We start from the raw sequence: 24,496 nt of genomic DNA on the forward strand, positions 1-24,496 counted from the left end.
CGTCAGAATGAAGCACTTCGCCCAAAGACAGTACAGTAGGAAGATGGGCAGAAACTGCTTCTCCACTAGAAATCCCCGATCACCGTAGCTAGCTAAGCTCATGCGCAGAAATACGTCATCGAGTCTAACGGTTGTCTCGCGCATAATTGCGCATGTGCACGCCGTCAATCAAAGGCACCCCCCCGAAATCTTATTTTTGACGAAAATGAAAACGAGTCAGTTTGTCACTTTCACGAGGTCTGAGTAATAACATGTTCAATTAAGACATTGGATCGAATCTAGGCTGTGCCTTCAGATTTCGAAAAATTAACAACTAAGGAAGAATGTTTCACTTCTCGAACCCCAAACCCCGGCCTGGTCTGCTTGACCAGTTTCGCAAGCGTTCCTGCAAGTCTCGCGATGTTTAGCCTCCGATTACAAATTATGTGCTTTGACTTTAGCCAATGGGAATACATCATATTACAGTAACACAGAGAACATCTCAGTTCTTACGTCAAAATGTTTCCCTTTTCCTCTCCAGTTCTTACGTTTTCCAGGACTGACCATAAATGCATTACGTTTGTCTGTACGCAACAAAATCAACAAGAGTATTAAAAAACAAATGTATTTCCTTTAAAAATAGCCCTCCCCAACAGAGTCCCCATACTATTACATCATACAGAGCCAAAATAAGTTGCTTCCATGTCCTTTCATTCAACCAATTGAGAAGTGCTATGACAAAGACTGTTCTTGATCAGTGGCTTTTATATTGCTTAGTCAGTGAGACTGGGTGGAGCGGAATCGCTTGTGTCCTCATCATGATGCTTTTCCCAGGGTAATTCCATGTTGTCCTCCCCTGTTGCAAGGTGCTTTGTGTCTTCAGTGAATGGAGACAAGAACTGCATCTGGATCAGTGTTGCTGGGCTTACCCAAGCTGAATTTGAACACAGAGGGGCCGGGGACTAACCCCAACTGCAAAGGCCCCGCTACATTGGTGAGCCCAAATTCATTACAGGTTATATACAAATCACCTTGGACACATGGGGTCAGTACAATGGTGTACAAAAGCATTTTGAGTGCGTAAGTCCATAAACATGAATCCCCCCCCAAAAAATTGGCATATCATTAAATCTCAATCGTCATTCCCTTCCAACATAAAAGGTGCTCTACCACCCACCAGACATGATTGGAGGCGCTTGAAGGCCAAGAAGTGAAAGTTGTCAGACTACTTTTCGCATAGTACCCCCTTGAGGATACACTCTGACACTACTCATCACAACAATACAGAAAACGGCCTTTCAGTTCACCGCTTACACAACTGAAGCTATGACTGACAGGCAAAAGTGAGCGTAATAAGCTCCTATCTCTAGGAAAACGGAAAGAAGGTGGCTCAGAATACCCAGTCATAATAATGTGTTTCATGCGTTTCAGAAAGTCAGAACGTGATCAGAAGTGAAGGCAGGGCATATTGAGTAAGTATCCCCCCCCAAAATAACCTGTGTAGCAAACCCCTATCTGTGTTGTCCATGCACACAGCGCACCAATGGGGGATCATACACTAGGCTGGGAGGAGGGGAACCGAGGCAGAGGGTTGAGCGGGGTATGGATAGGGGGGAAAAGGGCGGTGGCGTTGGAAGGAGGGGGTAAGTATTCATGTGGGGGTTTTAAGGGGGGCAAGTGCATGCGTGGAGGTGGCTCGGTACACACTCAGTAGGAGAATGTGAGGGGGCGTGAGTGTGCTTGTGTTGATCGACACTGTGGTCGATGTTTGTAGGTAGGACAAGCTATGTACAAAATGAAAAAAAAAAAAGAAAGAGGTGCTATGTGTGCGTACAGTATTTGCGCGTTTGTGTGTATGTCAACGTAGTGTACTGGTGTGTACGTCGTCCCCATTGACATAGGTTGGAATGTGTAGCTAGAATGTGTAGAATGATCATATAGCCAAGGTCAAGTGCTAAAAGTGAAGGGAGAAACACTTTTCATTCAGTGTTCTCTGGCCCACGTCTTTTTGCTGCTTTCACACCTACAAAGACAAGATGAAGACCTTGTATTGCTACTGTTACTCTATTGGTTCAGCAAGCTTAGAAAGGTTGTAGGTGTGAGAATATCTATTATGTAGGTAGGTAGGTAGGTAGGTAGGGGTGTGTGTGTGAAGGCTGAGGGAAGACAAATCTCCCCATTCTGAAGTAACATAAACCAATCAGGTAAAGAAAGTGCCTCGTAATTCCTTTCGCAGATTAAATGCATTCTGACACAAAGATTACCTTCCTGTTTACATAGGTGTCCCTTTTCCATTGGTAGGCATCACATTAGGCTGGTTAATAATAATAATGCTGGTTTAGGTGCATGGGGTGTGAGTATATTCAAGTATATTCAATAAACTCAATGCAATGGTCCCTCTAACTTCTACATTGGCCTCTCTCTACTGGCTAATTTTAAGAGGAGACTCCCCAACCTGCACAGATACAGTGAAGGACTTAAGTCTCATGTATCTACGATATAATACACCTGCTCTTTCTATCTCTGCTCTATTTCCACTATTAAGAGCAGAGGCCTAGCCTCACACAGACACTTCATATTAGGTGCAGGGTGGGCGGCGTTGACTACATGCTAATCTCTAAGTGCTAAGTGCTAAAGTACCGTCCGTCCCCGTTGCACGCCTCAAGGCCATAAAAAAAAAGTGAAACGGCAACATAAGAATGGAGTTCATGATAAAAAATTTAAAAACGATAATAAGTGTGTCCTTTTTGTCACCCTTCCCCAGCCCGGGGGTCCCATGACTCCTGTTGTACCAGGGGCTTGGAACAGAACACTGGCATCCGCCGTTCGGATTAGGTAAGAGGCAGCATTGTGGTGGCAGTCAAAAGTCTCGGGGCAGCTCAGCGCCCGTTTTCCTCCCCTCCATATTGCATTCATAGGAGTGTGGAAGGTCGCATACAATAATACCCTTTTTTCTCTCTTAAAAAAACAAAATAAAAGGCAACATAAAAACACACAGTCCTGGTAAAGTAAATGAAAATAAACACTTAATAATATCAACAATGATAATAATAACCGTTGTGCAGAACGCTGCAGTCGGCCTGGGTTGATCAGGTGAGGGGTGTATAGTTCTGGTACTGGGGTGGGTCAGTCATGAGAGGTGTGTGGAGTGTGTGGGTGGCCACAACCATGGAGGGAGGAGAGGTGGAAGGCTTCCAGTGGGCTCCCAGGCCCCTCACCGAGGGATGGTGAGTCTTAAGGACAATGGTGGTGGTGTGGGGTGGTGCTCAGGCAAAGTACATGGTCCTCAGCGTGTCGTGGTGAATCTGCACCGCCTTCGCCAGAGCCTGGGGGTCCCGACCGTTACTCTGACCAGAGACATGGCTTCCCTCCCCACTACAGTAAGGACAGAAAGACACAGGATGCAATAAGTACCGAATAAGATCTGGAAATTATATGGTGCTTATCTTCTTCATTCATTTTAGGTTGAGGCATACAGCTGGATCTACACAACGGATGGCATGGAACTTGAATTCATCTTGACAATTAGACTACATTTGAAGTCTTAAACATCTGACAACAGATTTAAGTGGAATGTCCCTTTAAACGTTAACTAGACCACCATGCTCACCTGTCGTGCTCCTTGTCCACCAGATGGTAGCGGGCACGGAAGGCCACGAGGCGGGCGTAGTAGGCTGGCGCGGGGATGGAGACTGAGCGTGTACAGCGCACGTAGGTGTGGCACAGCTGGTAGGTGAGGATTTGCAGCTCGTCGGCGGTGAAACGATTGTCGTCCCACAGGACGTAGTAATGCGAGGGCCGACTAGTCCCCTGCAGAGTGGAGAGACCATTTCAACACTCAAGAGAGGAGGATTACTTGAAAACATGAATAACTAGTATTAGGGCCCTGTGTTTTGCCTGGATTTGAACCTTTTGTTTAAAGCTTTAACTTCAAACGGTCCCCTTTTCATGTCAGGTGGTCCAGCACCATCCTCAGACAATTGCTTAATCTTAATCTTTGGTGTAATTCTCATTCCCGAATAAGGCTTAAAATACAGAATCAAAATTTGTCACATGATTGTGCAAAACACAGGGCCCTAACGATATATTTTTAAACCTGCTCTTTTAAAGTTTCTCATCAGCACTGTTTTAACTTACATTCATTGTTATGTTTTATATCTCGTAAATATATGCATGTTGCTTTGTTGGAGATGTAACTCTCAATGTGATTTCTATGGTTAAATAAATAATCAAAGTATACAAATAATCAAAGTATACAAATTAAATAGCCATGGAGCCACAAAGGAGCATTAAAAAAGAGCTGCATGTGACTCAAGAGCCAGGAGATTTAGAATGGCTCAGGTTAGACCAACACAGCTGGACAGCAGCAGGAAGCTCCTCCCCACTCACCTGTATACCCGCGTGACTGCAAAGGTAGAAGTCAAACTCAAACGGGTGAGTGATGCTGGTGTCCACTGTGGTCCCTGCAGGAATGTTACCACTCTTCCCGATCTACAGAAAAAGACAATAACAGGACCACAATATTTAATTACAAAACGCTTATCCTAACATTACAACCGCAGACCACATCAAATAAGCTCACAGGACGCATTTGGCCCATGCGCCGATAGTTTGAGACCCCTGTTCTAGAGTGAAACCTACTATAAAGCATGATACAATTGCGGTTAGAATAGCTCGGACTGTTGACTCACTCTCTCAGACTTGTCGGCACAGAAGAGGCGTGTGTGGTGGCGCTTCTGGACCACGATGTAGGTGATACCAGGCTGGTAGTCCTTCTCCAGCTTGATGCACGCATCCCTGATGGCCAGAAGCTCGTAGTGGAGTATCTATGCAGAAAAATTTAACATTTACTCGTTATCTGTCCAACTGATATCTTTAGAGGTAGTTGCGTTACTCACCTCTTTCTGTAACTCTTCCCAGTATTTTGCATTATTGTCACGCTATACTATATCAAATCATACTTATTCAGAGATGAACTACATACCATTACTTAACTGCTATAAACTACTAGGCCTATTGGTCAAAGTGAGGGAAAATATAGTGATCTGGCCAATCCAACTCTGTCAAATATAAATAATGAAAAATGGATACCCATCTCTATTGACAACCATTTATAACCCCCAACGACAGAGACCAGGAAGTACCTGCGGGAGCTGCCCCTCGGGCACCCCGTCCCTGTAGAAGATGATCCTGGTGGGCTTGAAGCGGGTCGACTTGTAGAACTGGATCAGCAGCTCTCGCACCATGTAAGAAAGGTCTTCGATAATCTCCTGCCTGGGCCTCTGGACCCGGACTGTGGCACAGTACCTGCTGGGGTGGGCGTCCATACTGCCTACCACCTGGAGAGAGAGAGAGAGAGAGAGAGAGAGGGGGAGAGAAAACAAAAAAATAGGAGCGAGGGATGAGAAAAGAGAAATGAGGGGACTAGCCATGCAGAGACTAGGGTATGTATTCAGAAAGCATCTCAGTGATGATCTATGATCTGGTCCCCCCTGTCCACGTAATCTTATTCACTATTAGCCAAAAGGCAACTGATCCTATATCAGCACTACTACTCAAGACTCTTTGTGAATCCAAAATTCAGAAACCACTCTTAAAAAGCAAGAATTTTGAAAATACCAGAGAGACGAGCTGAAAAATAAAAGATAAGACAACCCATAACATCAACATTTCATTCAATGGTCTATGATTCACGTCTAGCCAATGATAGAAGGTGAGCACTAGCATCCTCTAGAGGGACAGGATAGGCGGTGTGGGAAGCTCTGGGTCGTCAGCATCTATAACAGTAACCTCGCAGCCTTACGCCTTGTTATTGTGAGAGAAATGGTCATCCTTCCTGACCACCTCTGTAAGCGCAGACACACACCCACAGAAGCACAAACAGACGCATACAGAGGGCTGTGTGACTCAACAGCCTGTCATGATCGCTTGGCAACCACACAGCCAACCACAGCCAGGCCCGGGTTGCGAGGATCGGGGTGACGTCATTTCTTCCCCGTCTGGGAGTCAGTGCTGAGCCATTCTCTTCCCCTTCTTCTCTTCCACTACACCATGATAACACAAATGATTATGTATACGGGGGGTATGAGGTAATATTGGAGAAGCAGCCTTACAGCGGTAATGGAGGGCTTCTTCCCATCTCCAGCAGGGGGGTGTGTTACATCGGCCCCCAGGAAGATGACAGGCTCCTGGAACACTGCTGACCTGTGAGACAGGAAGGGAGAAGGGACAAATTCCGTCAAACTCACAGGAGTTTGTCTGGTTTTAAAAGAGAGTGCTCATATACATGAATGCGTTTCCATCCAGAGGACATTAAGACCAAGTTCGTATCCATTAGGTACCAAACGCAACAAAACCAACTGAAAAAGGAAGGGACTTTGCATGCCATAATGAACCCAACCCAGTGGAGAGAGTTGGTGAAAGGTTACCGTTGGTGGGGCACCAGGATATTGTTGATTCCCCCCAGCTTGACGTTGATCTTGAGGCAGAGGTTGGAGAGGGTCTGGGGGGACGTCTTCACCACGTTCTTCACCTGGACACACTGAGTGGCCATTCCTAGGAGAGTGTCTCCCACCCTCTTCACCTCCGCTACACAGGACCAGTAACAGGCAGCAATTAGGTACAGATCCAGAACTGCTCAAATGAAGCTATTATACACGAGTACAAAACAGTAAGAACACGTTCCTAATATCGAGTTGGCTGGTTGTCTTTTTGGTGGTGGACCATTCTTGATACACATGGGAAAGTAATTGCAATGATGAGATAGATCTTATTTGTTATATCATCTTTCTGTCACACTGCGTTCAACAGTGTTCGATCTTGCCTAGCCACCTTGTGTCAAGAGGACCAGAATGGAAATCAGTCCCAGACTTTATTGTGTGTTATCCTCCATGATTTTACTCATGTGCACGTATGGCTTTTTCAAGTTTTATGTGTGCTTGTTTTTTTGTTTTTTTAATGGTCGGATTAATAAAAAATATAATTAAAAAATTGTTTAAGTGCTGAACGTGGAAAACCCAGCAGCGTTGCAGTTCTTGACACACACCGGTACGCCTGGCACCTACTAACCACACCCCATTCAAAAGGAACACTTTTGTCTTGCTCATTCACACTGAAAGGCGCACACACACACATAATCCATGTCTCAATTCTCTTAAGGCTTAAAAATACTTTTTTAACCGGTCTCCTCCCCATCATCTACACTGATTTATGAAAAATGTCCTGTAATATTTTCAATTGTTCAATATTCCATTTGTCACATATGTGTTATGTATTTTAAATGATATGCAATTGTTAGTCATGTAAATTCTGCATTTCTTCAGTTTCATCTGTGAACAAGAATAAATCAAGTCAAACTCGGCATGAATAAGGCCAATCTTACCGTAGACTGGGGTCTTTCCAGGCAGGATGACGATGATGAGCTGCAGTCCAGAGTAGGTGTTCTTCAGGTGCCTGAACATGGGTTCCACACTGTCGGCTCCCTGGGCGTATTTACAGAAACACGGCTGGCCCTGGATGGGCATCCCAGCATCCTTGGAGATCTTACGCAGCTGGTCTGTGAAGTTCCTGAGGAGAGTGGTGAACATTTTTTGTTCGGAAAGGAACCTGGTTCACATGGTGGTGCTGTCTGCTGAGTCCAGGACTGTGTTTATTAAAGCACCAAAACGGAAGACAATGGACTGAAACAGGGATGTATTATCTGGATTTCTCCAACGGAATGCTCATCCAATTGCAAAATGTTTTACAACGTTTCTCATAGTGTGCACTAATGAACACAACCCATACCACAGCAAGTAAATCTTGAAATATGAAACAAATCACACTATTCTAACACACAAAACTACCTAGAAAAGCAAATATTTTATCTTAAGATAAATATTGTTGCACTCTGACAGGAATATTTAATACGATGCCTGAAGATATCCACTTCCCACACTACCCCGTCTCCCAGAAGGGTACTTACTTGAGCACCTCCTCCCGACACTGTTTCTGGGGGGCGAAGCAGGCGATGGCCCACACCTTGATCTCAATACCGTTGTAGAACTGCTTGCCCCTCATGTCCCACACCCCCTGGTTGGGCGTGGCGATGGCCCGGTTCTGTGAGGTGGAACAGGTGGGAGACCAAAGCTTCAGAATCAGATCAATGTCAGGGCTGTTTGCACTCTGTGAAATCCACACCTACTGTAGTGGGGACTGACTCCTGAAGCCAGAAGCCTGGTTTGATATAGAGTGGTGAGCAGGAACTCTGTGGACCCTTTGTGTCCGGGAGTATTCTACTCAATCATCGTAGCCGTTGGTGCTCTGTCGAGTTGCTATTTTCTTGGGTTCTCTCGTGTCAATTAACTCGTGGCATTCCTGGATTACTCATAAAACTAATTAGGTCTGATTTATATCAACAGTAGTCAGTTTATAAAAAGGTTAAGGGTACAAGACTCTGTACATGGCTGTGTTGGCAAAATCACTGCATTTCCCCTCAAGCAAAGCGGGGAGAGGCTACCCATTGTCACAGTTCCAAGACCTGTCAGTAACGTCCGGCTAAACCTACGCCAATGACGCCGGTGGATCTCAAAACTGAACTTGGAACCACGGTAAGTAGCAATGTTATTCTTCACCACAGTGGTCTTACGGCAGATCGAACCAGTCATGACTATTTAAGGAGAGCGAATCGATATACAAATGCCAAAATCAGCAGTAACTGTCAATAGTAAAAACAAATCTTAAAACGATGTTCGAGTGAACATGAGTCCAGAAAAGTAATGGTGAAGTCCTCCTCACCACTCTATAGCCTACTGGTGAGTAGCTGCGTGGGCTACTCCTGCTGTTACTGTCATATACACTACCGTTCAAAAGTTTGGGGTCACTTAGAAATGTCCTTGTTTTTGAAAGAAAAGCACGTTTTTTGGGTCCATTAAAATAACATAAAATTGATCAGAAATACAGTGTAGACATTGTTAATGTTGTCACTGACTTTTGTAGCTGGAAATGGCTGATTTTGAATGGAATATCTACATAGGCGTACAGAGGCCCATTATCAGCAACCATCACACTCCTGTGTTCCAATGGCACGGTGTGTTAGCTAATCCAAGTTTATAATTTAAAAAAAGGGTAATTGATCATTATAAAACCCTTTTGCCATTATGTCAGCTCAGCTGAAAACTGTTGTACTGATTAAAGAATCAATAAAACTGTCCTTTAGACTAGTTGAGTATCTGGAGCATCAGCATTTGTGGGTTTGATTACAGGCTCAAAATGGTCAGAAACAAATAACTTTTGCTGTTCCTCTGTCCAGTGTCTGTTCTTTTGCCCATCTTAATCTTTTCTTTTCATTGGCCAGTCTGAGATATGGCTTTTCTTTGCCACTCTGCCTAGAAGGCCAGCATCCCGGAGTCGCCTCTTCACTGTTGACGTTGAGACTGGTGTTTTGCGAGTACTATTTAAGGAAGCTGCCAGTTGAGGACTTGTGAGGCATCCGTTTCTCAAACTAGACAATCTTATGTACTTGTCCTCTTGCTCAGTTGTGCACCGGGGCCTCCCACTCCTCCTTCTATTCTGGTTAGAGTCAGTTTACTCGGTTCTGTGAAGGGACTATTACACCGCATTGTATGAGATCTTCAGTTTCTTGGCAATTTCTCGCATGGAATAGCCTTCATTTCTCAGAACAAGAATAGACTGACGAGTTTCATAAGAAAGTTCTTTGTTTCTGGCCAGTGCTAACATAACTGCAAAAGGGTTTTCTAATGATCAATTAGCCTTTTAAAATAATAAACTTGGATTAGCTAACACAACATACCATTGGAACACAGGAGTGATGGTTGCTGATAATGGGCCTCTGTACGCCTATGTAGATATTCCATTCAATATCAGCCGTTTCCAGCTACAATAGTCATTGACAACATTAACAATGTCTACACTGTATTTCTGATCAATTTGATGTTATTTTAATGGACAAGAAAATGTGCTCCCCAGTCCACCTGGCCGTGCTGCTGCTCCAGTTTCAACTGTTCTGCCTTATTATTATTCGACCATGCTGGTCATTTATGAACATTTGAACATCTTGGCCATGTTCTGTTATAATCTCCACCCGGCACAGCCAGAAGAGGACTGGCCACCCCTCATAGCCTGGTTCCTCTCTAGGTTTCTTCCTAGGTTTTGGCCTTTCTAGGGAGTTTTTCCTAGCCACCGTGCTTCTACACCTGCATTGCTTGCTGTTTTGGGTTTTAGGCTGGGTTTCTGTACAGCACTTTGAAATATCAGCTGATGTACGAAGGGCTATATAAATACATTTGATTTGATTTGATTTGCTTTTCTTTCAAAAACAAGGACATTTCTAAGTGACCCCAAACTTTTGAACGGTAGTGTGTATATATCTGGACAGTAAATTGTGCTAAAAAGAACTGAGCCCAATGCGAGTAGCAAATTAATTCCTCCTCCATTTACTGTGCTGGAACAAGTACACAGCATTATTTTTTTTGTTGCACTAAAGTACACAGACTTGAAAGGATGCTTAATGTGGCCGTACTATAAGTGTGATGTCTCTTACCCGTCCACCATACTGTAGGATAGGGGCAGGCAGCACCCTTCCCGTCACCTCCGCCATCTCATCCTTCACCTTGATCCCAAACTCCTGGATGTACGGGTCCAGGTTAAAGTTGGCATTTTTCATCTGTGGACAGACGGGGACAACAGATAGGTTGTGTGTTATTCATTATCTCATGTCACATTCACACTGCTGTCAATTCACATCTGATCCATGGAGAGAATAAAAGGAAGTCATTTACTATGTACAGTCTTTTCCCCTCAAGTCTAGTAGTAGGTGTTCATCTGTGTTGGATGGTCTGTGTTAAATTCATTAATGCCAGTTCTCATGCTCATAGCTGGTAGTTTCGCATTGTAGCCTCCAGCCACCAGGCGGCGCCACTGACTCACCAGTCGGCTGATCTCCTCCTGTCTGTCAGGTGCAGAGCGAGCCGTGGCTTTGATCATAGTGGACGTCTGATTATCTGTCAGTTTCTTGATACAGCGCTGCCCTGCTACTATGTTACACACCTGCAGGGACACAAAACCAAACACCATTGAGCATATTATATAAGCAGGGATTTCCTTCTCGAGTACAGGAAGCAACTGGATTGAATTTCTCTCACCTCCAGGGGCAGGTAGGTGTGCTTCTGCTCCTGCCCCACCTGGAGGCAGGGCAGGTGGGGATACTTGAGCTGCAGATTGTACTTCTGCTTGAAGTACTGGGCCACCGTACACTCTACTGTCTGTCCGCTCTCAAGCTGCAGGGGAAATCTGGTAGGGAATGCGTGATAAAGGTGTTAAATGACTAACAAAGCTACCTGAGAATAGTCACCCCATGCCTCACATTGATGCAAGCGCCTCTAGAAAACCACTGGTGTCTTCACTCAACGCTAGAAAAAATGTGAACAATAAAAAAAAAACATCCATCCTTGTCACAGACCATATCTGTAGTCAGAATCACAAAAGACCAATATCCCAACTGACAATGATGATTTACAGGTCATGACTTTTATTGGACTTCTCGCAGACATATCATCCACCCAAAACATCCGTTGTCCGGGGAGCATCAGTAGGGTCAACCGTGTGACGCTACTCACGTCTGGTGGCTGGCGGGGCGTCGTGTGACGTTGCAGACGCGGTACTTCCTCTTCATCTGACCGCAGTGGGTCACCTCCACCTTCAGACCTGGTAACGCCCACCGACAGCAGGGCACAGACACACACAAAGATAAGAGCCAGCAGTAGTGACGGCACGGGGACAGACGTTGATGGGGAGAGGGTGGAGGAGAAGGGAAGGACAGAGCTCTCCCCATAGGCTGTGTGCACAGAGGCGCTGCTCCACCAGTGTTTCAGTCGTTCACGCTTTACTCTTTAGTGCCATCGTGTGGCCTTTCAAATGTATTTCTTTATAATAGTGCATTCCATCACAATCATAGAAATTGAAAACATTCTGGGGAGACTCCTGGGGTAGAAAATAACAAGGGGCATGGTGGAGAGAAGGATGCATTAGGATGAACGTCAAAGAGAAGGTGGAGAAAAGGAAATGGTGAAGTAAGTGAATGATGGGAGAAGGAGTGAGTGAGAAGGAAGGAGTGGTGGGAGAAGGAAGGAGTGGTGGGAGAAGGAAGGAGTGGTGGGAGAAGGAAGGAGTGGTGGGAGAAGGAAGGAGTGGTGGGAGAAGGAAGGAGTGGTGGGAGAAGGAAGGAGTGGTGGGAGAAGGAAGGAGTGGTGGAGAAGGAAGGAGTGGTGGAGAAGGAAGGAGTGGTGGGAGAAGGAAGGAGTGGTGGGAGAAGGAAGGAGTGGTGGGAGAAGGAAGGAGTGGTGGGAGAAGGAAGGAGTGGTGGGAGAAGGAAGGAGTGGTGGAGAAGGAAGGAGTGGTGGGAGAAGGAAGGAGTGGTGGGAGAAGGAAGGAGTGGTGGGAGAAGGAAGGAGTGGTGGGAGAAGGAAGGAGTGGTGGAGAAGGAAGGAGTGGGGGAGAAGGAAGGAGTGGTGGGAGAAGGAAGGAGTGGTGGAGAAGGAAGGAGTGGTGGAGAAGGAAGGAGTGGTGGGAGAAGGAAGGAGTGGTGGAGAAGGAAGGAGTGGTGGAGAAGGAAGGAGTGGTGGAGAAGGAAGGAGTGGTGGAGAAGGAAGGAGTGGTGGGAGAAGGAAGGAGTGGTGGGAGAAGGAAGGAGTGGTGGAGAAGGAAGGAGTGGTGGAGAAGGAAGGAGTGGTGGAGAAGGAAGGAGTGGTGGGAGAAGGAAGGAGTGGTGGAGAAGGAAGGAGTGGTGGAGAAGGAAGGAGTGGTGGGAGAAGGAAGGAGTGGTGGGAGAAGGAAGGAGTGGTGGAGAAGGAAGGAGTGGTGGAGAAGGAAGGAGTGGTGGAGAGGGGAGAGATGTGAGGGGATCGTCTGAGGGGGCATTGGTGAGAGGCAGGCGGCATGGCGTGTGGAAGGTACTCACTCACTGTTCAACGGCCCACCTTTGATCTCCTTGGTGAAGCGGACCCTCTGCGAGTCGGTCAGGGTCTTGGGCTGCTCGTCTATGTTGCGGATGTCCAGGACTTCGCACATGAACTCGATCACCGGCTGGGCTTTGTAGAAGGCCGTGGCAGACACTAGAGGGAGAAAGAGAGCAGTAAGTAATGCATTCAGTCTGAATGGAAGTGAAGTGCAGCGGAGACCGAAGCCCAGTGGTATAGGATTGTGTTATTCCCTAAGCATTGGGTTGTGTTCGCTAGGACACGCAAGGGAAAACATAGAAGAAAATGTTTCAGCGGAAAAGGAAAAATACTTTCTTATTGGACAAATCCACGTAGTTCCTGCCCGTTTCGGTCAGTTTTCTTCCATTTGGTGCCTAATGAACACAACCCCAATACTATAGAATGAAGTCATTTCTAAGCATTGATCTGCGGTGAATTTTTACACCACACAAAACAGATGTTAAATCATAGACCACTGTGAATGTAACTTTAAGAGCAGACCTAACATATAACCTTTTTCATTCCATCATGTAGATGCAACAAGGTCTGTGACGTCATACCCTCGAGTAGATCTTGCCTGGTGGGACTCAGCCGACTCACCATCAATATTGAGCATCATTTTCCACATGGCGGGGCGTACAGACTGGTGGAAACCAAACCACACCTCTCTCCCCCCTCCCAGGGGATGGTAGTATCCTTCAGGTGGGGAGAAGAATGATCGTCCCACCGGAGTGTACCTGGATGACAAAAAATGACATTATAGAGAATGAGTCATTTGAGTCTCAGCACCGCAGCATGACTCAATGTCCAGTAATTCTGTGTCACCTATAAGTAGAAGACATAAGTCCAGCAGAATGATTCAACAGCTTGTGTTTGTGATCTAGTCAAGCCTCCAAGTCAATGTCTGATTATATTTTGTTCATGTGACACCTTTACACAAGTTCTCAGCTATCAGGCATCTGTTGTCTCCTGTTCGATCTGTAAATATAATAGAATCTAAAACTAAATCACTGTTCAACAAGTTTGATAGGAATGTCTTGCTATTGTTTAAAAAAAAATCCCAAATAACAAAACATTCACACCTCAAGGCAAACATATGCCTTTCAATCAGTTTGAAGACAACATGCACTCAGTGTCCTGTGGCGAGTGTGTTTGCGTGTTCTGCCTGTTTGTGCATCATAGATCCTAGCTTTGCAATTAGCTACAAGCTTCTCTGCCCTTGCTTTCATAGTGTGTGTGTTTGCGTCTGTGTCTGCCCGTCTATGTGTCCGTGTCTGCCCGTCTATGTGTCCGTGTCTGCCCGTCTGTGTGTCCGTCTGCCCGTCTGTGTGTGCGTCTGCCCGTCTGTGTGTGCGTCTGCCCGTCTGTGTGTGCGTCTGCCCGTCTGTGTGTGCGTCTGCCCGTCTGTGTGTGCGTCTGCCCGTCTGTGTGTGCGTCTGCCCGTCTGTGTGTGCGTCTGCCCGTCTGTGTGTGCGTCTGCCCGTCTGTGTGTGCGTCTGCCCGTCTGTGTGTGCGTCTGCCCGTCTGTGTGTGCGTCTGCCCGTCTGTGTGTGTGTCTGCCCGTCTGTGTGTGTGTCTGCCCATCTATGTGTCTGCCCATCTATGTGTCTGCCCGTCTATGTGTGTGTGTCTGCCCGTCTATGTGTGTGTGTCTGCCCGTCTATGTGTGTGTGTCTGCCCGTCTGTGTGTCCGTGTCTGCCCGTCTGTGTGTCCGTGTCTGCCCGTCTATGTGTCCGTGTCTGCCCGTCTATGTGTCTGCCCGTCTATGTGTGTGTGTCTGCCCGTCTGTGTGTGTGTCTGCCCATCTATGTGTCTGCCCATCTATGTGTCTGCCCGTCTATGTGTGTGTGTCTGCCCGTCTGTGTGTCCGTGTCTGCCCGTCTGTGTGTCCGTGTCTGCCCGTCTGTGTGTCCGTGTCTGCCCGTCTATGTGTCTGCCCGTCTATGTGTGTGTGTCTGCCCGTCTGTGTGTCCGTGTCTGCCCGTCTGTGTGTCCGTGTCTGCCCGTCTATGTGTGTCCGTGTCTGCCCGTCTATGTGTGTCCGTGTCTGCCCGTCTATGTGTGTCCGTGTCTGCCCGTCTATGTGTGTCCGTGTCTGCCCGTCTATGTGTGTCCGTGTCTGCCCGTCTATGTGTGTCCGTGTCTGCCCGTCTATGTGTGTCCGTGTCTGCCCGTCTATGTGTGTCCGTGTCTGCCCGTCTGTGTGTCCGTGTCTGCCCGTCTGTGTGTCCGTGTCTGCCCGTCTGTGTGTCCGTGTCTGCCCGTCTGTGTGTCCGTGTCTGCCCGTCTGTGTGTCCGTGTCTGCCCGTCTGTGTGTCCGTGTCTGCCCGTCTGTGTGTCCGTGTCTGTCCGTCTGTGTGTCCGTGTCTGTCCGTCTGTGTGTCCGTGTCTGCCCGTCTGTGTGTCCGTGTCTGCCCGTCTGTGTGTCCGTGTCTGCCCGTCTGTGTGTCCGTGTCTGCCCGTCTGTGTGTCCGTGTCTGCCCGTCTGTGTCCGTGTCTGCCCGTCTATGTGTCCGTGTCTGCCTGTGTGTGTCCGTGTCTGCCCGTCTATGTGTCCGTGTCTGCCCATCTATGTGTCCGTGTCTGCCTGTGTGTGTCCGTGTCTGCCCGTCTATGTGTCCGTGTCTGCCCGTCTATGTGTCCGTGTCTGCCCGTCTATGTGTCCGTGTCTGCCCGTCTATGTGTCCGTGTCTGCCCGTCTATGTGTCCGTGTCTGCCCGTCTATGTGTCCGTGTCTGCCCGTCTATGTGTGCGTGTCTGCCCGTCTATGTGTGCTTGTCTGCCCGTCTATGTGTGTGTCTGTGTGCCTGTGTGTCTGCCTGCCTGCCTGCGTGTGCGCGTGTGCGTGTGCGTGTGTGTGTGTGTGTGTGTGTGTGTCTGCCTGCCTGCCTGCCTGCCTGCCTGCCTGTCTGTCTGTGTGTACATTGCTGGATGTACTTAGTGTACCGTACCTCATTGAGGCTAGGTGGCGCATGGCCACATCCAGGGCTTGGACAGAGTCCAGGGGAACCTGCAGGCGCCCGCTGACCAGTGTCTCCTGGAGCAGACGCCATGACACCGTGGCCAGGAAGCGGATAGACACCTTGAAGATACGATCCTTCCCCTCCCCGGGGATAGTCACCTCAAAGTCCACCTTCAGGGAGAAAGAGGGGGGGGGGTGAGCAAGAGCAGAAAATGGAGCGATGGAGGAGAGTGTAGGCGGAGGGGAGATGGGAGGGGGGGTTACAGGATAAAGAAATGGAATGGACAGACGGGAGTAGAAGGGGACTTGCTCAAAATGTATAGTACACACTTTCTCTCCCAATGCCTACCTTCTCACTTCCGATAGGGAGTGCTAGCACCGTATAGATATTCTTCTTGCCGTCGTACACCGGCTTCCTGTCGCCAAAGAGCTGGGGCTTGAAGTGCTGCACCATGTATTCCACCACTTCCCTGCAGGGGGCGACACAGAGTCAAACACACCAGGTTCACCATCATGGCCATCAGAGGTGACTAAACCACAAAAGACGACCATCTGTCAACAAATGTAGTGGTCCAAATTAAACCCAACATCCTATCAGAAATCTGGATTTAGGATGGGTGTTTTTTGGGGGAGCAGGAAAGACCCAATTAGATTGGTTATGGATCAAGCAGGATACAGCTGGTGAAAGGTGATGGTCTCATGGTCGTGGGGGAATCCCTAGGACAAAGGGAGGTAGGGGAGGTAGCTGTGGGGCCACGGCACCCCTGAATACATGGTGCCGTGGCTTTCGTCTAAGTGTGGGGGTAGAGTGGACCGGGTTGAAAAGGAGAGGTCATGTGGGGTTGACCTTTCGCATGCCTGCATGGACCCTTTGTTTGAGAAGAAAAAAAACTCCTACTAAGTAAGAACGAAGCAGGAAGCTCCAAGATGTGTTCGGTGTGTGTACTTCGTATGGAACATTTTCATCAGGCAAAGTAAAACTTCGGATTTGACTCAGCTTTTCTGTTAATCAAGTAACAGAAAGAGAGAGAAAGAGAGAGCGAGATGCTATTTTTTGTTGTTGTTGGATATACAACAGTTGAGTTACAGTCTAGGAGGTTGTACAATGGCTGAAATCCTCAGTCCAATCAAAGGAAAGAAACGCAGACGGCTCAATTGGCCAATCATTGAAACGCATGTCTGGGGTTTAGAATGGATTGGCCAATCATTGAAACGCATGTCTGGGGTTTAGAATGGATTGGCCAATCATTGAAACGCATGTCTGGGGTTTAGAATGGATTGGCCAATCATTGAAACGCATGTCTGGGGTTTAGAATGGATTGGCCAATCATTGAAACGCATGTCTGGGGTTTAGAATGGATTGGCCAACCATTGAAACGCATGTCTGGGGTTTAGAATGGATTGGCCAATCATTGAAACGCATGTCTGGGGTTTAGAATGGATTGGCCAACCATTGAAACGCATGTCTGGGGTTTAGAATGGATTGGCCAACCATTGAAACGCATGTCTGGGGTTTAGAATGGATTGGCCAACCATTGAAACGCATGTCTGGGGTTTAGAATGGATTGGCCAACCATTGAAACGCATGTCTGGGGTTTAGAATGGATTGGCCAACCATTGAAACGCATGTCTGGGGTTTAGAATGGATTGGCCAACCATTGAAACGCATGTCTGGGGTTTAGAATGGATTGGCCAATCATTGAAACGCATGTCTGGGGTTTAGAATGGATTGGCCAACCATTGAAACGCATGTCTGGGGTTTAGAATGGATTGGCCAACCATTGAAACGCATGTCTGGGGTTTAGAATGGATTGGCCAATCATTGAAACGCATGTCTGGGGTTTAGAATGGATTGGCCAATCATTGAAACGCATGTCTGGGATTTAGAATGGATTGGCCAATCATTGAAACGCATGTCTGGGGTTTAGAATGGATTGGCCAATCATTGAAACGCATGTCTGGGGTTTAGAATGGATTGGCCAACCATTGAAACTCATGTCTGGGGTTTAGAATGGATTGGCCAATGATGACCACCATACAATGTGGATCTCGAAGACCATTAATCATATCCTGGCTAGATAATGGTGGATACTGGACGAGAGAGTCATAGTCATGGTGCGCCAATGAACTGCTTGTCTCTCTCTGAATCATCTTGAGAAGTTGTTTGACCTCTACAGACTTCTACATAGAGTGTGGTCCTCCGAGTTCTGGCTATGGCTCAGTTCTACAGTCCATATTCTGTGGTTCTTAAAAACCTTGGGGAAATGTTAGCGATCAAGTGGACCACTGCTTCACTTATAGTTGGGGACACCTGGGTGACAGGTGTCGAGTTGGGTAACCTCAATCCCCAGGCTATTGCCCACAGGGGACGAGGTCTGGCACATGAGACTATGTAGGGCGGCACATTACTCTACCTGTTGACCCGTCGGGGACACTTGTCAGGCTTGATATCCACCTCGTAGTGGAACACGTCCATCTTGGGGATCTCCACCTCAAAGTAGTTGGCCAGCAGCTTGATGGGCTTGCCCACCGTGCCCATGCCCGGCCGGCGGGGTGCCTGGAACACCTGCTGCAGGGGTGGGGGGAAGGGCCCCATGGGCACTGGAGGGGCAGAGGTGTCGGAAGTTTAGGCAAGGGCAGAAACGGTAGGGATGTGATGATGGGCAGAGAGAGGGGGGCATGTGATGATGGGCAGAGGGGCCATGTGATGATGGGCAGAGGGGGCATGTGATGATGGGCAGAGAGAGGGGGGCATGTGATGATGGGCAGAGAGAGGGGGTCATGTGATGATGGGCAGAGAGAGGGGGGCATGTGATGATGGGCAGAGAGGGGGGCATGGGCATGTCATGATGAGATGAGATGATGGGCAGAGAGGGGGGCATGTGATGATGGGCAGAGAGGGGGGCATGTGATGATGGGCAGAGAGGGGGGCATGGGCATGTCATGATGAGATGATGGGCAGAGAGGGGGGCATGGCCATGTAATGATGAGATGATGGGCAGAGAGGGGGGGGCATGGGCATGTAATGATGAGATGATGGGCAGAGAGGGGGGCATGGGCATGTAATGATGAGATGATGGGCAGAGAGGGGGGCATGGGCATGTCATGATGAGCAGAGAGGGGGGCATGGCCACGTCATGATGAGATGAGGGGCAGAGATGGGGGCATGGCCATGTCATGATGAGATGATGGGCAGAGAGGGGGGCATGGGCATGTAATGATGAGATGATGGGCAGAGAGGGGGGCATGGGCATGTAATGATGAGATGATGGGCAGAGAGGGGGGCATGGCCATGTAATGATGAGATGATGGGCAGAGAGGGGGGCATGGGCATGTAATGATGAGATGATGGGCAGAGAGGGGGGCATGGGCATGTAATGATGAGATGATGGGCAGAGGGGGGGCATGGGCATGTAATGATGAGATGATGGGCAGAGAGGGGGGGGGCATGGCCATGTAATGATGAGATGATGGGCAGAGGGGGGGCATGGGCATGTAATGATGAGATGATGGGCAGAGAGGGGGGCATGTAATGATGAGATGATGGGCAGAGAGGGGGGCATGTAATGATGAGATGATGGGCAGAGAGGGGGCATGTAATGATGAGATGATGGGCAGAGAGAGGGGGCATGTAATGATGAGATGATGGGCAGAGAGGGGGGCATGTCATGATGAGATGATGGGCAGAGAGGGGGGCATGTAATGATGAGATGATGGGCAGAGAGGGGGCATGTAATGATGAGATGATGGGCAGAGAGGGGGGCATGTAATGATGAGATGATGGGCAGAGAGGGGGCATGTAATGATGAGATGATGGGCAGAGAGGGGGGCATGTAATGATGAGATGATGGGCAGGGAGAGGGGGCATGTAATGATGAGATTGGGCAGAGAGAGGGGGCATGAGCGGGATGACGAGTCAGGAAGAGTCAGGAAGAGTCAGGAGGACGTAGAGAGGAAGAAAAGAGCAACAGACAGACAGGAAGGAAAAGTTTGAGCAGCAAAATATGGGAATAAAGAATGAAGGAATGGGTGTACATGGGAGAGAGAGAGGGGGGGTGAGAGGGTGACACGAGACGAGGATATTGATGAGGGATAATAGCGGGAGAGGGGGGAGAAGGAACAAAGCGATTCGGGTGAGAGGAGGGGGGGTGTGAACGAAAGAGGAGGCGAGAGGGGTGGTTGGTGGTTCAATGAGAATTAAGGGTGAGAGAGAAAAAGAATACATTAGGGCGACGCTGGATACACCAAGCCAGACAGACACTGAAAGAAAGATACAGACATTTCCTTAAACACGCAGGCAGGGTCAGAAACTGCTAGCGGAGGAGTAAGCTAGCCTCACAAGGGCTTCTAGTGTGATTTTGTATAAAAAATGACCTCAGCCTACATGAGATGGAACAATCACAAATGTGCCTTAGTTAGCGATAGTAGCATATGTATACAATCCAACGGTCACGGAAAGACGACAAAAAGCCTGCATTTGAGATGTTTTCGTTTGACATTAATTCTACTGCTAGCCTCTTTTCAAACATAATTTGAAACTTTCGTACTGAGCAGAGAGTGAATACAATACAAAGTGCATGTGCACTAACTAGTGCATTGCAGTTAGGAAAACAAGTATGTGAAGTTCAACAGGTGTAGGACTTGAGATGGGCCTGGTAAAATGTGAGACTCCTGCCTTCCTCCCTGCCTGAGAGGGGGCCCAGCCCAGCCCTGACCAGCCCATGTCTTAACCTCTGCTTCCCCAGAGAACAGCCCTCTCGCAATCACAACAAAGACCGCAGCTGCCCTCCTCCTCCATCACACAGACAGGGGGGCTGGGGGGAGAGGGAGAGCCCCCACTACCACACACACAAACACAGGGGTCCCCCCCAACATTCCCAGCCTTACCATGGAGACTCCACAGCAACACTGGCATTGTCATGGAGATCAGGAAACCTGGAGGGATGGTGGGTGGAGGGGTAGTGCGTGTGTGTGTGTGTGTGGGGGGGGGGACCTTGGCCTTTTTCATCCTGAAGCAGCGTTAGTGTTTCCACATTAGGTCCGAGCGGCCTCCTCCCCAGTCATTAACCTCTCTCACATGCGAGGCCTATAGCTGAGCTGAGCGGAGAGCTTGTGTTTTAAAAGGCAAGCATTGGAAATCCTGTAGTCAAGCACAGCAGTCCGTCAAGGATGAATACGCTCAACCGGCCTTGAAAAAGCAGCCAACTACGGACTGGCAATCTGGCATGATAAACCACTTAAGACTAGGTCTATTCTACTGAAGGTGTGTTTGTTACGCCTATGGCATATGTCTCAACAGTCTTGACACAGAGTAGGCTAAACACACTGACACACACACACGTCACCGGCAGCCCGCCCCACCCCAGTGGAGGCAGATGGTGAGAAGTGGAGCCAGTGATCACACATCCCCAGACAATAGCAGTCTTTCCCTGGCACTGGGGCCCTTTCCACGTCAACTGTGTGTATGTGGTGTGTTGTGTGTGTGTGTGTGTTTCTCCCTGGAGTCTGGTTTAGGCCGGGTTCCTTTATCATTGAAACATGGAATTACACACATGCTATTCCCACATCCATTTCCTGCTGACATCACTAGAGATGATCCCATGTCTAATAGTTGTCTGGAATGGTGATATAGGTAAGAGTTAACTAGTTGTGGGTTTAGGTTTAGGTTCAGATAAGTATTCAAACACTGTCCTGAGGTACAGGTATAAAACATACTAGTAGCTTCATTCTAGTCTTGAGGACAGAGTCCGTGTTAAATGGGGCAGTGCAGTCAAACGTGATTTTACTGTGTTTTTTTAAATTATATTTCCACACGGAGGTTGGAAAAAAATACTGAAAATTATGATAATGCCTTTTAGTGTAAGAGCTGTTTGAAAAGACAGTCTGAAATGTCAGCTTGTTTGGATGGGTGGGGTTTTTGGACCGCCTGTGACATCAGATGCTATTGGCTAATAGGCCAGTAGCAAAGACAGTTTGTCATTCTCTCTGCCAATAACAGCTATTTTTCAGGTTATACATCCTTCCCATTAGGCTCCTCCAATTAGGCCCCACTCCCAGTCAGTCCTAGCTAAATATTTGCTTGAGCAATTACATTTTTCTAAGAAGCTATTTTTGTTCATATTTTACCATTTTAATTGAAATCAATCACAGTAAGGTAGGTAATCGCTAGCCAGAAATGATTTGATATTGAGATTAAAGGTCCAATACAGCCATTTTAAGGCAAATACCACTACAACTATAATTTTGGTATTCGTTTCATTAGTCCACTGTTGATACAGTCCCAAAATGTTTTGCATGTCAGCCATCAAGTTTGGAAGATATAGAACTTTCAAAACACAGAAAGTGTCACAGTGTGCTGCGTTTTGCATCATATGATCAACAGTGGACTAATGAAACAAATACCAAAAGATAGATTGAGTGGAATTTTCCTTTAATTGTTACTGATTAACTGACTAATATTAATGTGTAAATTGTGTCCTATAGGATGTTCAGTAAAATCCTACTAGTCCCAAATCTGGAGGCCAGTCAGTCAATGTAGTTGCGTGAATATACACAACAAAGAATAGCTTTGGTCAGAGAAGAAGACTTCTGGAGATGGGCGGGTCCGAGGGTCATTAGCTGTTTGTCCCCCTCCCTAAAAACAAACAACTCCATATTTAAGTGTCAACAAGCTGTCGAACGATAGGCCGACCCCATTTGAGTGAATTTTAGCTAACATAACTGTGATCTACACTAACACCTGGGGACCATTGATTATGCACAGATTGGACTTCAGACCAGACTAAAGCGCAGTGTCATAATATCGCAGGTCATCATAATATTTAGAGTTGTATGCATGTCTGCCCACTTGAACGAAAGTAACAAAAGTGAAACACCACGTGCTTTTTGATATGCCATAACTAGCCTTTCGTGAAATAACACTGACACTTGACTTCCGCCCCACCGCTACTAGCACGGACTTTGCTGATAACTACTTTGAGGAAAAATCTACGTACTATGACTAAGATATGTGGTTGTCCCACCCAGCTATTTTAAGATGAATTCATAAACTGTAAGTCGCTCTGGATAAGAGGGTCTGCTAAATGATTCAAATGTAAATAACTCTAGCATTACCCAATATGAATATTAAATTGGAATGACCAAGATGTAAAAGGGTTGCATGGAGGTGTGGTTTCATTTCTATAGCATGTACTCATCTAAATAATAATATTGGGGCGACAGGTAGTCTAGTGGTTATAGCGTTGGACTAGTAACCGAAAGGTTGCAAGATCGAATCCCTGAACTGACAAGGTAAAAATCAGTCGATCTGCCCCTGAACAGTGGGTTGTCATTGTACATAAGAATTTGTTCTTAACTGACCTGCCTAGTTAAATAAATGTAAAAAAAAATATTTTTTAAAAATCACATCATAAGGAGGTAGTCCAATAGCCACTCTTTGCAGTATTCAAATACATAACTAATTGTGGTGTTCACATAGTTCATTGTGGCTTCATTTTGGTGGGGTATGAATAAATAACATTTGGATCAAGTGCACTTTTCGATCATTCTAAAACTGTATGTAGAACAGACTGACAAAACAGACAATCTTGTATTTGGTGTGTGTGAGTGAGAGGGGAGCTGAGTAGTGAAGGCAGGCTTTACCTCGTGTCTCCACGCCAGGGATTCCCACGGCCCCCTGCCCCCGCCCCTGACCCTGGACATTGTCAGTGCACCAAAAGACCAGTCTCTCGCTATGATAAGTCATTTCGTATAGTGCACGAGCTATGGTTGAAAAAGACCCACAATCGTTGTGATGGACGGGTTTTTCAGCCAGCCAGCTAGCATTAGAGAATGCTGCACCAGATATGACGCCCGTTTTCAAAAATGTGGACAATTGCATGATACCATCAGCTGCTATAGCTGAAGATAAGCAACAATTCAACCCTTGACAGAGAAAAGAGAGAGACCTACCAGCGCCAGACGGTCCCGGCTCCATCCCATCCACTTAACCGCGCGGGCACTAGACAGTCCAGGGTTCTATGGTCACAGCGCCGGCCCTTTCAGGCTGGAAGAGTTGCAGACTTCCAGCCCCCTCCTCTCGGCGTGTAGTCTTCTCCGTACTCGCTAAACCCCCACCCTTCCAGTACCCCCAGACACACAGAGTTGTAACGACAAAAGCTGCCTGTCTGATAACACAAGAACCGCTGCTGAACGGCTCTTGTGTGATATCTTGCGTCGGTCTTCTTTCCTCCGGGTTGAACGCTCTTTGCCTGGCCTAAAAAGATTGTCAGTGGCGCTATGCTTTCTTATCAGTCTGTTACGCTCCTGCTCACCGTCCAAGCACGATTATCCAGCGGAACAAAAAAGGACCAGCCCCCCCCCCTCCCCGAATTCTGTAACCTCTTCTTTGACTTTGAAGGATGTTGCATTCTGTAGACGAGTTGTTGTAGTCGCCCTCTACTGGAGGTGGCTGTATGGGTTATCTTGGTGTAGCAGCTGAGCTGTACATGGTTACTGCTATCCGGAATTCTTGGGACGTCCTTACGCTACCAGCGTTTCCCAAGCTTGGTCCTGGGGACCAATATTCCGGAAATTCAAACA

At 47.5% G+C, this 24,496-nt stretch overlaps 1 protein-coding gene across 4 annotated transcripts; it reads right to left on the bottom strand.

Moving 5' to 3' along the window:
* Nucleotides 1-588: 588 nt before the first annotated feature.
* On the bottom strand, nt 589-24,474 carry LOC109909735 (protein argonaute-1). Of its 4 annotated transcripts, none has more exons than XM_031791046.1 (19): nt 23,867-24,474; nt 18,331-18,517; nt 16,266-16,386; nt 15,906-16,087; nt 13,554-13,690; nt 12,935-13,088; nt 11,595-11,699; nt 11,121-11,268; nt 10,906-11,025; nt 10,520-10,642; nt 7,943-8,076; nt 7,361-7,545; nt 6,408-6,567; nt 6,093-6,183; nt 5,124-5,318; nt 4,671-4,805; nt 4,369-4,470; nt 3,590-3,789; nt 589-3,354 (listed from the first exon to the last, which is right to left on the bottom strand). In XM_031791046.1, the coding sequence occupies exons 1-19, from the start codon at nt 23,889-23,891 to the stop codon at nt 3,246-3,248; spliced, it is 2,613 nt and encodes an 870-aa protein (XP_031646906.1). In that variant the 5' UTR covers nt 23,892-24,474; the 3' UTR covers nt 589-3,245. The 4 variants fall into 4 exon arrangements, with proteins under 4 accessions (XP_031646906.1, XP_031646900.1, XP_031646909.1 ...); XM_031791040.1 differs by having other exon boundaries at nt 589-3,357; XM_031791049.1 differs by having other exon boundaries at nt 589-3,357; nt 11,595-11,682; nt 12,954-13,088; nt 23,867-24,283.
* Nucleotides 24,475-24,496: the final 22 nt, after the last annotated feature.

The sequence above is a fragment of the Oncorhynchus kisutch genome, linkage group LG2 (genome assembly GCF_002021735.2).
Source record: "Oncorhynchus kisutch isolate 150728-3 linkage group LG2, Okis_V2, whole genome shotgun sequence".
NCBI lineage: Eukaryota > Metazoa > Chordata > Actinopteri > Salmoniformes > Salmonidae > Oncorhynchus > Oncorhynchus kisutch.

Excerpts from the sequence above, each read along its gene's own strand:
- LOC109909735 (XM_031791040.1), bottom strand. The coding sequence starts at position 23,891 with ATGGAGCCGGGACCGTCTGGCGCTG. Across the intron at positions 8,077-10,519 it reads TCCTACAGTATGGTGGACGG|AACCGGGCCATCGCCACGCC; the intron begins GTAAGAGACATC and ends TCCACCTCACAG. Across the intron at positions 4,471-4,670 it reads GTGCCGACAAGTCTGAGAGA|ATCGGGAAGAGTGGTAACAT; the intron begins GTGAGTCAACAG and ends CTTTTTCTGTAG.